General features: G+C 43.8%; 1 protein-coding gene across 1 annotated transcript in view; it reads right to left on the bottom strand.

Moving 5' to 3' along the window:
- Positions 1-579: 579 nt before the first annotated feature.
- The window catches only part of LONRF1 (LON peptidase N-terminal domain and ring finger 1), a 1,181,374-nt gene continuing 1,167,818 nt past the window's right edge, over positions 580-14,135 (bottom strand). The window contains exon 13 of the mRNA XM_044062498.1: positions 580-712. Within this exon, the coding sequence (XP_043918433.1) occupies positions 698-712 (15 nt within the window). The 3' untranslated portion in view covers positions 580-697. The remainder of the gene's footprint in view (positions 713-14,135) is intronic.

Here is a 14,135-nt window from a genome sequence, read left to right on the forward strand (position 1 = left end):
ATGTTACTCACTGCTTTTTTGTTAGCGCAGTTTTCCACTGCACTTTTGCTCCCTTCTTAGGCTTTAGTGTTTTTATTGTCTCTCTTGTTAAATTCCTTTATGTAATGTGTCTTTGGTGTATGCCTAGTTTAATCTTATTTAGTTTTTTTACTGGATACAAAACTAACCAGTCCTGAGTAAAGTGCCTCTTCAGACCAATACTGCCAAGCCAAAAAACAACAAAACAGGCTCACCATGACTTAATCCAAAGTAGTTTAATATGAACAGAACACAAAATCTAGTAGTAAGCGCTTTCACATTTCAAAACCGTTTCAGCAGACTTCAATATAACAGTTCCCATTACTCTACTTTTTATATGACCTGCTGAGATTATTCCTCCAATCTCTTGTTGCATATAATTATGACATCACAAAGAAATCAATTAAACAATCAGTCTCCATGGAGCCATTATATATACTACTGATATATATATTTAAAAACATATTAAGTAAATCTCATTTATCTACATATACCTAAGAATTTTAACTTAGTTTCTCATGAGCTGTATACTCCGCCATTTTATTGCTGTTAGGCATTTCACCTTTTGTCACTGTATTCAAGGGTCAAATATTCAGGAAAGCCATGCTTCTCACAGTGGCGGCCTCCACCTTGAGTTCTGTCCTAAAGTCAAGCCCATTGGACTCAATCAAGGGCTAGCCTATGACTGATACATCTGAAAATAAAACATAACAATGACAGAAAATGGAAGAGAACATAGGATTCACAAAAGTGATTAATACCAGTCAAAATTGTCCAAACAGTCTGGCTAACGATAATTCTACCAAAATAAAAATGCACAAATTCTCATATTGCAAAAAATTATTAAACTGAAATATGATTTCAGTGAACCTGAAACGCATTTTTTTTAATGCAAGGATTAATCCAATAAACCCCATATGGAAACTGCCAACTCCAGGTTTGCTGAAATAGGTTTTCACAATAAGCTGTGGCACTGGGACTTGCAAAATTATTTATCAAATAGCTGTCATTTTTTTTTACTTTTTTGCAATTTCCCCCCTACTGCCTGCTAAACTATCAGACTCTCTCTTGGTAAATCAACCCATTTGTTCTGTACCAGGTGAGAGCTGACTAAGAGGGGTAGTCATTTAGGGTGCATCAGGAATGATTCAGACGTCTTATCTGATGTCCAGTTTCTTTCATTCCTCAACTGTTTGGTTCAGATCTGACCCTTGAATCTGACTCGGGCACTACTTCCAGCTCATAGGATTCTTGAACTCTTAAGCTCCTCCATTTACCCATAATGCCCCACCAACCTAATATACCTCCGATCTTGTTTGCCGCCGTTGCGAACAGACAGGTTTTGAGCTCTCGAGCATTGAGTTGTTTAGTTGATAGTTTGTCTTCTAAGTGAGTTTAATTCTTTTTAGTTTTTCTCTGCACTCATAATTATATTTCTATACCTTCCTCAAACCCTTATTATAGTTACAGGTCCCTTTCTGTGCTAACTGCCTTTTCTCATACTCCTTAAGTATAATTAATACAATTGTTGGTAGTCTTCCTTTCTTATACTTTTATCAAATTTCATAATACCATTGTTGGTAGCCTTTCTTATATTTCATTCCCCTTTTATTTCCCATTAAAAATATACATACTTAGCTGTAATTCATTATTGTTGTAATTTTACATTACTGTTTTAAAAAATGTCGGACAAGTCTTCCAGATGTTCATCGTGTTTCACTGTTGCAGTCATTACTCTTGGGTTATCCTGCTTGCAGGCTACCCTCAGTCAGCCAGAATTCCAAAGTCTAGGTCCGGCGTCAGTTGCTGTCGCCTCCTCCCTGACGTCAGTGCGTCAGGGGTATAAAAGATGCAGCCAACGCCATTTTCTTCAGTCTTTCTTGCCACGTGGTGCCCGAAGCAAAAGCAGTTCAGAAGTGCCGGTCGGCCGACTCCTGAGATTTTCAAATCCGAATTTCAGAACCGAAGTCTTCATTAAAGCTAAGTACCCTGTTGGGGAAACTTTTTTCTTGCTCCAGACCGATGTCAGAAAAAGTTAACATTTGTATTTCATGTGGGAAGCAAATACCTCATAAGGATTTTCACTCTTACTGTATTCCTTGCCTAGGCCCTGATTACAATGTTGCTAGCTGTCAGTTTTGTGCTAGATTTAACCAACGGACTATTAAGCGTCGGTTTGATTTTGCATTTCATTACTTTGGCTGAAGATTTAATTATATAATGCCGTCGGACCAGCCGACAACCGGAGTTTACAAAACACGCAAGGACAAGGAAAAGAATAGGCATCCGAGGTCCAAAACCGATGACGAGGCCTCTACTAGGCCAGTCGCCGGTTCTCAGTGAGGCGCTTTTGCTGCCCCTGGCGCCTGCTACCTCAGAGCCACATGCTGCTTCCGACTCCCACGTGGAGCCGACTGGGCCTCTGGATACTCAAGGCATTGGACACTCTGAAATCATTCCCTCAGATGGGTCCGGAGCCGCTGAGCAGGCATCGGCTTCTGAGGGTGTCTTCAGACCTACACAACTATATATTAAGCCATCTTCAGCTTCAAAGACTAAAGCAGCTCTAAAGACAAAGAAACAAGTACAGCATTCTCCTACTCAGACTTTCATGCCTAAAAAACAGATGCTTAAAATGGCTGAAGACCTAATTACTTTGATCAGGGGCTCCCATCCCCCTCCTGATAAGAGGCCTAGGCAAGACACAGAGTATGATTCTTCTGATCAGGTTTCTATTTCCTCTGATTCCTCTTCTGAACAGGATTACTCCATACTTCCCTATGACGATTCTGATGCTGAAAAATCCATTCCTTCAGCCTCTCCTCCTGAGGATTATTCTTTTGGGGAAACCCTGCATACCATGAGGGAGCATTTCCACTGGGAGAGCCAAGATTATTCTGAATCTAAGAAAAGGCCCAGAGACTTTCTGCTACTTCCTCAGCACAGACCCCTTGCTATTTCACCTGTTTTAGACATTGTAAATGTAGATGATGTATTTTCAGAGTCCGGCCTGTCCCCTGACTCTTTACCTCCTGCACCTGCTAAGCCAGACAGATACTACAGGGTTCCAGATTCTCATAAATTCCTATATAAAAACCCTGCTGCTGACCCAGAAACTATATCTCAGGGTCCCAAAGGGGTTAAAATGTCCACTGCAAAAACCCCTGTCCCCTCTGATAGGGATTCTAGGGCTCTAGACAGATGGGGGAAAAAGTCTACACTTCTGCTACCTTGGCTGTAAGGGCTTTAAATTGTCAGTTTCATATGCTTAAATATCAGCAATACTTAATGTCACTGCTTAAACAGAAATTGTTGACAAATACTGAATGTTCAGAGAACAAGGAATTGCAGGATTTATTGCATGCAGCTGAACAAGTGGGAAAGCATACTTTGCAATATGGTTATGATTCATTGGAGGCCTCTTGCAGGGCCGCTGTTACAGGTTCTGTTATTAGAAGGCATGCTTGGTTAAAGGAACAGAATCTGCCTGATCATGTTAAAGCAAAATTATTAGATGCACCATTGCAGCATGATACTTTGTTTGGTACTAAAGCAGAAGAGGTGTTGAAAAAAATGGAGGATAAAGCAAAATCCATGCAGTCATTGATTTCTTACAGGTACAGCCACCCAGGTTTAACAGGAACTGGCCTTCTAAAAATTGGTCCTTTCCAGTGTCAGACAGACCACAAAGAGGCAGATAAAGGCATCCCAGAAGCAGATCTCAGCCCCAAGGCTCATACAGGCCTAAACAATGGGGTGCTTCTACCTTTAAAAGCGGAGAAGACAAATCACAACCTTACAGGAAACAGTCCCAATGACTTTCCTCTGCCAGATCCAAGCACTTTTCTTTTGGCAGCCCCCTTAGGGGGAAAACTAGCACTTTTATCATCAAATTGGCAAATGGTTACCCAAGAAAAATGGGTCCTGAACATAGTGTCCCAAGGCTACAGGTTCAATTTTCACACTCTACCAAGGTCAAAAGGTATGCCAGACCTGCCACACAATCAATGGGCAGAGGCACAAAACTAATTACAGCCCTCATGGACATGAGGGCCATTCAGCAAGTACCACAACAAGAGCAGGGACAAGGATTTTACTCTAGACTTTTCCTAGTACCCAGAAAGGACAGAACCTGGAGACCAATACTGGACCTGTCTATACTAAATATGTTTCTGGAAGTTCCAAAATTCAAGATGTTGACTCTACAGCAGCTACTGCCCATGCTGGGCAAGAAGGCTTGGCTCATAACTTTGGACCTAAAAGAGGCATACCTGCATGTCCCAATCAGACAATCTTGCAGAAGATACCTCAGATTCATAGCTGGCTCAATGCATTACCAGTTCTCTGCACTGCCCTTTGGCTTATCTACTGCGCCCAGGGTCTTCACAAAATGCCTGGCACCAGTAATTGCATTTTGCAGACAAAGTGGAATTCAAATATATCCCTACTTGGACGACTGCCTAATTCAAGCAGAGAACAAAGACATTCTTCTAAAGCATCTGGCGTTTGTAAAAAGATTACTAACTGGCCTAGGGTACAAAGTAAACGAAAAGAAATCAAAACTAGTGCCCTCTCAAGAGATAATATTCCTGGGTGCAAGCTTAAATACAACTGCCCAGATGGTTTATCTCACGCCAGACAAACAAAAGCAACTGACTTCTTACTACAAGAAATTGGCAACAAAAACCCACTTATCTGCAAGGAAAATCCTGCAGACCCTGGGTTTCATGGCATCCTGCATTCTACTCATTCCATATGCCAGACTGCATATGAGGAAACTGCATATGAGGAAACTACAATGGTATCTAATGGACTCAGCATTGCCACAGCCTGGAGACAGTAATTGCACTCATTCCTTGCCTGCAACAGGAGTTCCGATGGTGGGCAGAAGCCTGTCACCACAACAAGGGTCTGCCATTCAGTTTACCCATAGCCAGACAGACACTGACAACGGATGCATCAGATTATGCCTGGGGGGCCCATATGGCAGGAAAATGTATTCAGGGCACATGGCCTGCAAACCAGATGCATCTTTACATCAATCAAAAAGAGATGCTAGCTGTTCAAAATGCCCTGACAGCTTTCAAGGACCTGCTTCATACAGGACAGCTACTGATAAAGACAGACAATACTACAGTCATGTGGTACATAAACAAGCAGGGAGGTACACATTCCTATCCCCTCTGCAGACAAGCAATGACCTTATGGGACACAGCATTGGCTTTTCAAATTCACCTGCATGCACAATTCCTGCCAGGAAAAACAAATACTCTGGCAGATGAACTAAGCAGAAACCTCATGGATCCCCATGAATGGAAACAGGATCCACAAGTCTTCAGCATGATAATAAGGAAATGGGGATGCCCAGACATAGATCTATTTGCCTCCCCTCACAACTGCCAATTGCAGAGATTTTGCACAAGGATTTATCACAAGCAAGCATGGAAAGTGGATGCCCCATCCTTCAGCTGGAAAAAATCTAACAGTATATGCCTTTCCTCCACTGCCTCTCCTTCCCAGGGTACTCCTAAAGGTCAGACAAGAGAAGCCAAAAATGATACTGATTGCACCAAACTGGCCACACCAGCACTGGTACCCAGTCCTAAAGAGCTTGTATCAAGGTCCAGCATGGATATTGCCTCAAACTTCTCACTTGCTGACCCAACAAAACAATCAGATCCTGCACAGCCAAGTCAGGACCTTAAATCTGGCAGCATGGCAGATAATGTACCCATTCAGAACACTCCTCTTTCAAAAGCTGTTATGGATGTTATCTTGGAGGACAGGAGACCCAGTACCAGAAAATCTTATGCAGAAAAATGGAAGCGATTCTGTGCTTGGAACCAGGAACAAGGCATTGACACGTGTGTACCAAATATCCCTCAGATTTTACAATACCTAACTGAGATGCTGAACAAAGGCCTTTCTTTCTCATCAATTAAGATTCATGCCTCTGCCATTTCAGCCCATTACAATACGGAACCACCTATCTTTTCTCATTCTTTAATAAGGCAGTACCTCAGAGGGGCCAAAAACATTAGGCCTCCAAGGAGAGCACCAATTCCGGCCTGGGACCTCAATTGTTTTGGAAAAACTCACACTGCCTCCTTTTGAGCCAGCTTCAACAGCAGATATAAAATTCTTATCCTGGAAAACAGCTCTACTCCTAGCAATAACCTCTGCAAGGTGAGTCTCGTTGTTACAAGCACTCATGGCTGTGGAACCTTTTATCATTTTTCATCCAGACAGGGTTTCTCTGAGGACAAACCCTACATTTATGCCTAAGGTGGTATCCAGTGTGGCCCTCAACCAAACCATTCACTTGCCTACCTTTTATCCAAATCCACAGAACAAGGGTGAGAAAATTCTGCATTCTTTGGACATACACAGACAGTTACGCTTCTACTTGGACAGAACTAAAGCTTTCAGAAAGACTGAGCAACTTTTAGTGTCATATGCTGCAGGATCACAAGGAAAGGCTATCTCAAAACAGACTATTTCTAAATGGATAGGCCATTGCATCCATTTCTGCTATTTTCAACATGGCAAATCAGTGCCTGAGGGCATTAGGCCTCATCCACCAGAGCAGCAGCCACTTCAGCAGCCTTCCTCAGAGGAGTACCAACCGAAGATATTTTAGAGGCTGCAACCTGGAGTTCAGTGCACACTTTCACAAAGCACTACCACTTACCTCTTTACTCTAAGTCCAGAGCAGGCTTTGCCACTGCAGTTCTGCAGGGCCTCACAGCCTCTCCTAATCCTATTTAGTCCAGCCACCCATCCTCAGCTTTGGGATTCAACCCAAGAGTAATGACTGCAACAGTGAAACACGATGAACATAGTACAGTTGTGTACCTACCATAAATGTAGATGTTCAAGTGTATTCACTGTTGCAGTCCAGGTTACCCACCCACCATCCCCCTTCTCTTTGCTGGGACTTATCTGCACTTCTCTATCCTATACAACCTATTTGGTGTATTTGCTTGTAGATAAAGGAAATGTTATTTTTGCATGCATTTTTTTGGCATATTTTTCAGCCTACCAATTTGACGGCATCGGACATCTAGGGCAAGAAAAACTGAAGAAAATGGTGTCGGCTGCATCTTTTATACCCCTGGTGCACTGACGTCAGGGAAGAGGCGACAGTAACCGACGCCGGACCTAGACTTTGGAATTCTGGCCAACTGAGGGTAGCCTGCCAGCAGGATAACCCAAGAGTAATGACTGCAACAGTGAATACACTCGAACATCTACATTTATGGTAGGTACACAACTGTACTTTTCAAAAACTGTGTATTTTGTGGGCACAAGATTCCAAACACTGTCACACAGTGTGTGTGTGTGTGTGTGTGTGTACTGTCTAGGTCTAAAACACCTAGACATAGACTGTGACATTTCCGCAGGCTTTAAATCCAGAACACTGACTGACAGGAAGAAGACGCAGGTTCAAATGGGAGACTTTTCGGACCCATGTCATCTGAGGAAGGGAATACCATTTCCTCGCAGCTGGCTACCCTTTTATCAATATCTAATTCATCCATGAGGTTAATCTCTCATAGGTTCATAGGTGTGACTGGGCTAATGGCCCTGGAGCCTTTACAAGCCTAGCTTATAGAAGTGCCCTGGCATTGTGCTGCCTGATGTTAGTTCCCAGTGCCTCTATCACATAGAGCCACTGGAGTGATAGCCAGGGTGAACTTTCTATTTCCCATCCACTCATCAAGATTTCTTTTGAAGAGGGCCAGTGAGGTGCTCTGCTTGACATGTATGGGAAGTCTATTTCAGAGCATAGGCAGTCTCTGGGCTATGAACCTGTCCATCCAACATGTTCTGTTGAGTGTGGTAATGAGGTTGACGTCTCTAGAGCGTGTGGTGCGGAGGGATTGGGATTTCTTTAGATGTAGCATTTCTAACGGAGCTGGGTTAGACATGGCTTTGTAAGTCAAGCAGAGATTGCCTTTTAGCAAATGATATGAGACAGAGAATAACTAGAGTTTTTTTGAGTCTGTTGTTTTTTGAGTCTGTCCATGTAGGACATGTGTTTAAGCCCTAGGATCCTCTTTGTGAGGTTCTTTTGTGGCCTTTCCAGCTGTTGCATGTGTCTAGTAAGGTACATGCCAAATGGGGCATTATACTCGATGACTGGCCTAATGAGGGAAGAGTAGAGAGAGATGATGACCTCTTTCTTCCTGGATGCAAAACCCTTGGTAATGAGATGTGCCACATAGAAGGACTTTCTGACCACAGTGGCAATGTGGTGGTCGAAGGAGAGGTTGCTGTCAACCTGTGTACCCAGATCTCTTATAATGTTTTCAGTGTTCAGTGGGCTCCTATTGATGTGGTAATTAGTGGGAACCGAGTTTTTCCAAAAGGGGATGAAGATGCATTTTTTGGCATTAAGCTTAAGGCCATGGTTTCAACACCAGTCATTGGTCTTAGTGAGGCCTTTCTGTAGGATGTCTGCATCACTTGGGGAGTTAATAATGGCTTGCAGTCATAGGTTCATAGGTTCATAGGTTCATACTAGACTATCTGCCCGAGGGCATTTACAAGCCTAGCCCATCGTTTTGTGGCTTACGCCACCCCTTTAGTATGGGGAACTATACCCATTATTTTGCTGTGCCTCTGTCGAGCAGTGACACTGAGGTAATCCCTGGGGTATATCTGCAATCTCCCATCCATTGGTCAAGATTTCTCTTGAACAAGGCCAGCGAGGTGCTCTGCCTCACATGTACCAGGATTTTGTTCCACAGCATAGGGAGTCTTTGGGTGATGAATCTATCCCTCCAGCACGTCCTATTAATAGCCGTGTCGAGGTTTAAGTCTCCCGCCCTTGTGGCTCTGATGGATCTAGATTTTTTGAGGTGAAGCATATTCATCAAATCTGGGTTTGACATGGCCTTGTATGTTAGGCAAAGGTCACCTCTGAGCAAGCGGTGCGACTGAATAGAGCTGGAGTTCTTTCAGTCGGGCAGCATAGGACAGATTTTGAGACCCTTTATCCTTTTGGTGAGGAACTTTTGTGGCCTCTCCAGCTGCTGCAAGTGTCGGGTCAGATACATCCCGAATGGGGCATTGTACTCAATCATTGGTCTGATGAGTGATGAGTAAAGGGAGACTATGACCTCCCTTGATCTAGATGAGAATCCCTTCATGATAAGGTGGGCAATGTAGAAGGTCTTCCTAACTACTTTAGCTACATGGGTGTCGAATGACAGACTACTATCAACCTGGGTCCCCAGGTCCCTGATAACTTCTTCTGTGCTCAGTGGATTGCCACCTATTTGGTAGCTAGGGGTAACCTTGTTTTTCCCAAAGGGTATGACTATGCATTTTTTGGCATTTAACTTCAGGCCGTGGCTCTGGCACCAGTTATCCGTTTCTGTGAGACCCTTCTGAAGGATATCTGTGTCAGATGTGTTTTCTACTATGGCACCCAGTTTGCAGTCATCTGCAAACTTTGTCAGCCATAACCCTCCTGTGTTTGCTTGTACTTCGGAAAAGTAGATGCCAAACAAGAGTGGGCCCAGGACTGAGCCCTGTGGGACACCACTTGTGACAGGTTTTGAGTCTGACATGGCGCCAGCAACTCTGACCCTGTGGGTTCTGTCACTCAGCCAGTTTGCAACCCATCTTGTGATGTATGGGTTAACATTTAAGCTGATGAGTTTTCAATGATACCCAGTGGGGTATTGTATCGAAGGCCTTAGCCAGATCGAGGTAGGCTGTATGGACTGCCTTTCCCTCGTCAATGGCTTTGGTGACTGTTTCGAAGAAGTCAACCAAGTTTAAAAGGCATGATCTGCCTTTGACAAAGCCAAACTGGGTTGGATCCAAAGTCTGCAAATTTCCTATGTCTTTATTTATGAGGTCCATTATGATCCTCTCCATGGCTTTGCAGATAAGGCTTGTCAAGCTAATGGGCGGTAATTTCCAGGGTCAGTGGAGGGACCGGCTTTGTGAAGTGGGACCACACTTGCACTGCGCCACTCCTGGAGTGCGTATCCAGAGGTAAGACTTTGATTAAACAGCTGTCCTAGCTGTGGGTTTAATTCCTCATTGAGTTTGTGGAGCACACAGCCGGGGACACCATCAGGTCCCATGGATGCTGTGTTTTTTGCTTTGGAGAGAGCAGTTCTCACTTGGGCGCTGGAGATGTTTGGGGGCTGCAATCGTTTGGTATAGATATCTCTCCTTTTGGGGGGGAGGGGGGGAGAAGTTTGCACTGAACCTGTCAGCCAGTATGTTGGCAATGTCTGTAGGATCAGTAATCTTCACATCATTTTGAACTAGTTCTGAGCATATCTGGGAGTTTCCTCCTAGGTTTCTAACATAGCTAAAGAAGGCCTTATGATTGTCTTTTGAGTTTTTAGCTATTTTTCTCTCGAAATTTGCTTTGGATGATTTTATGAGAGCTCTTAGTTTTTTACTTATAGTGATCAAGGGTGTCTTACCTTTTAAGGATTTTGCTCTATCTTGTAGTAGCTTCCTCCTTTTATTGTAGAGTTTGTTTATGGCTGGGGTCCACCAGACTGGACGCTTGCCTTTGGTACTAAGAGTCTTTGTTTTGTTTGAGATTGCCTTATCCATGCAGTCCTGCAGGTGCTGGTAGAAGGCGTTTGTAAGTGATTCAGCGGCTTGAGTACTGTTTTCCGCCGGCTCGGGGCCTTAAAGGAGACCACACTAGTCTTTAGAAGTGTGAAGTCGGCTTTTGAGAAGTTCTTTACTGTGGTCTTTTTTATTTCAGGTGGGGGTGGGATGAGGACCTCCAGCAAGATTAGTTTGTGATCTGATCTCACCAGTGAGGGGTATACTTCCGGTGTTGAACATTGTGCTCCCATGTTCGTGATGATGAGATCAAGTATGTTATCTCCTCTTGTGGGGATGGTGACTAGTTGTTCCATGGCATTTGAGTTTATGAATTCCAGGAACTTTTGGGCTAGGGTGTTTGGGCTTGAGTAGTGTTCCCAGTCTATATTAGGGTAATTGAAGTCACCTAGTATGATGGTGTTTGGTGATACATTTATCCCTCTAGTGTTTTCAGGAAGGCCATGTGAGGTTCCTGAGTTTGTGAGGGTGGCCTGTAACATGCTACAATTTGCAGAGCAGTCTTGCCTATGGTTAATTGCACCTGGATGGTCTCCGATGCATCGTGCGTTGCCACCAGTCTTGAGGTGTGGGTGTCCTTGATGAATATGGATACCCCTCCTTTCTTGGTATTGTCCGGATTTTGGGGCCGGAACGCATGATATGAGGTAAAACCTGATAACGCTGGGGTGCTCTCAGGAGCCTTGAACCAGGTTTCTGTCACAGGACAGACATCGATGTTCTCCATACTGAGAAGGGCCTCGAGTGCGTGCATTTTGAGATTGAGACTTCTGGCATTGAGCAGCATTACCCTTAGTTTTTTCCCTTTTGTGTTCTAGGGTGGTAGGTTTAGAATTTGAGCCTTGCCTAAAAAGGCACTATGGGGTGGCAAGAGCCTTTGCCAATATCCGGAATCCCAGGGTGACAGGTGCAAGCCGTCCCTTGAAGCAAGCGTGGCTTGTCCAGCATGTCATCCCAGGCAGACAGATACTGGATCCCCTTTGAATGACACCAGTGTTTAAGCCAATTGTTAAAGCTGATCATCTTGTCTCTGTATTGTGGCATCACTCTTGGTGAAGGTAGGATACTGCTCAAGGTCAGGGTCATACCTGCCTCGGCTACATAATCAGAGAGCTCCTCAATGTCTCTTTTCATGTAGTCCAAGGAGTGCGTCTCAGATCGTTTACACCAGCGTGGACAATGACTGAGTCATATTTGTACTTGCTGTTGAGAGACCTGAGTGCTTGCGTTATGTGGCGGATTCTAGCGCCCGACAGGCAGCTTACTGTGACCTTCTCCTTACTCAGTCTGGTGAGCGGGACGTCAGTGTGTCTGACTATGGAGTCACCAATGACTAGTGTGTCTGGCATTGTGTTTGGCCTTAAGGGCTGTGACTGTTTGACACTCTGACTGTGAGGTCTATGTGTTGCAGGTGTTGTGTTCTGAGGTGGTGGTGGTTTGGGTGTCTGCTTTGGTGGCCTCTGCTGTTTTGGTAGATTTTTGATCAGAGCCTCCGAGTATGTCTTTGTGTGTTTATGTGTATGATTTGAGGTTGTAATGGTGCTATGTGAGACTGGGTCTATAGTGTGTGTGGTAATCTTCTCCTCCTGACTGGTCTTGCCAGTCCTGTGTTGAGAGAGCTCAGCCTCCAGTTTGGCCGTATAGTTGCATCTCTCGCATGTATTTGTGTTTTGTGGGAGGAGGAGAGGGTTGTTTGTGTACATGCAGGAAAAACAAGAGCCAGAGTCCCTGCATGTTGGCCTGGACTTCTGAGAAGTAGATGCCAAACAGGAGAGGACCCAGGACCAATCCCTGTGGGGACTCCTCTCATGACTGGTCGACAGTCTGACTTGGAGTCCAGTACTTTCACATTGTGGGTTATGTATGTGAGCCAATTTGCAACCCACCTAGTGATATCGGGGTTGATGCCTAGTTTAGTGAGTTTATCAGTAATCCCTGAGTGAGGAATGATATCAAAGGCCTTGGCCAGATCAATGTAGGCTGTATGAACTGCCTTGCCCTCATCCACAGCTCTGCTGACTTACTCAAAGAAGTCAACCAGGTTGAGCATGCATGATCTACCTTTCACAAAACCAAATTGCATGGGATCTAAAGTTTGGAGATTCCATGTATCCTTGTTAATTGGGTCCATGATGATGAGCTCCATAGCCTTACATATCAGACTCATCAGGCTAATGGAGCGATAATTCCCAGGGTCTGTAGTTGCTTCCCCTTTATGGAGAGGGATGACCGTAGCAGTGCGCCATTCGGTAGGGACAAAGCCTGAGGTGAGGCTGTGATTGAACAGGGCACACAGATGTGGTGCCAGTTCACTTTGTAGTCCATGTAGAGCACTTGATATTGTCGGGTCCCATGGAAGCTGTTTTCTTGGCCTTGGACAATGCAGCTTTAACCTGTGCTGCAGTAATGCTGGGTGCCTGGCATTCCTCCAGTTTTCTGATTGGTCCTTTAGGGGGGAGAGAGAGGTAAAGTTGGCACTGAATCTGTCGGTCAGTATGTTGGCAATATCTGTTGGCTCAGTATAGGACATACCATTGTGCAGTAACTCAGAGCAAACCTAGGTATTGCTGTGGAGATTCTTGATATAACTATAGAAGCAGGGGACCCCAAAGGATTTTTTGCATGGAGGTGCAAACCCAGAGCGCACCCCATGCAGCCATTCCAGTGTCCCATTACTTGGCTATTTCTTCCCACTTGCCATAAACACTGTTCAAAACTCTGTGTGCATACCATTTTATGCTTTACTTCTACAATGATTATAGATATTTGGATTTAATTTACAACTTTTATTTCAACTTTTATAGCACAAACACTGAAAGACATTTGCTAAACAAAGCAACAGTCTTACAATGAAAACAGACTTAGCATTAAATCTTCTCTACCTTTGAAACTCATATTCACTGAAACAGCATTGAAACCCACATTCAAAGAAAATGCATATGGCCAGTGGCAGGTTAAGTTTACCTTTGGGCTGTTTCCAAATCACAGGCCCCCCTGCACACATTTTTAGGGCGAGGTAAAAGTTCTTTGATTCACCTTCCTGACTTTATGAATTATAATAATTGAATAATATCCCTTGTATAATACAACACCATTTGTCAGAGTGTGTTTTAAATTTATAGTTTTAAATATTTTTCCAGTAAGCAATAAAACAAAACATATGAACCAATAATGACAAACTGCCCAGTTCAGAACATTTCAACCATAAAAGGCCACTCAAACTTTTATCATTACAATCCACCAATATCAGTCAATATATCTCTGCAGAAGTAAAAGTCATCTGAATAATTCCACATTAAAGAGATCTGAAATTAATGAAGAGGTTGTTGCTAGAAAGCAACTTTATATTACAGTGTTTCATCTACAAATTCAGTGCCTGCTGCCCTTGAAAAACAAATTGCCTATGTTACATTAAAAAATTAGCAAGCTGGTATATTGCAATAGGGAATGGGTGGCAAGCTGAAAAACAGGTTGACAGTTAGTAGGCATCTCATCCAAAGGAGGACATA

The sequence above is a fragment of the Protopterus annectens genome, chromosome 2.part1 (assembly GCF_019279795.1).
Source record: "Protopterus annectens isolate FY-2018-M chromosome 2.part1, PAN1.0, whole genome shotgun sequence".
Classification (NCBI taxonomy): Eukaryota; Metazoa; Chordata; order Ceratodontiformes; family Protopteridae; genus Protopterus; species Protopterus annectens.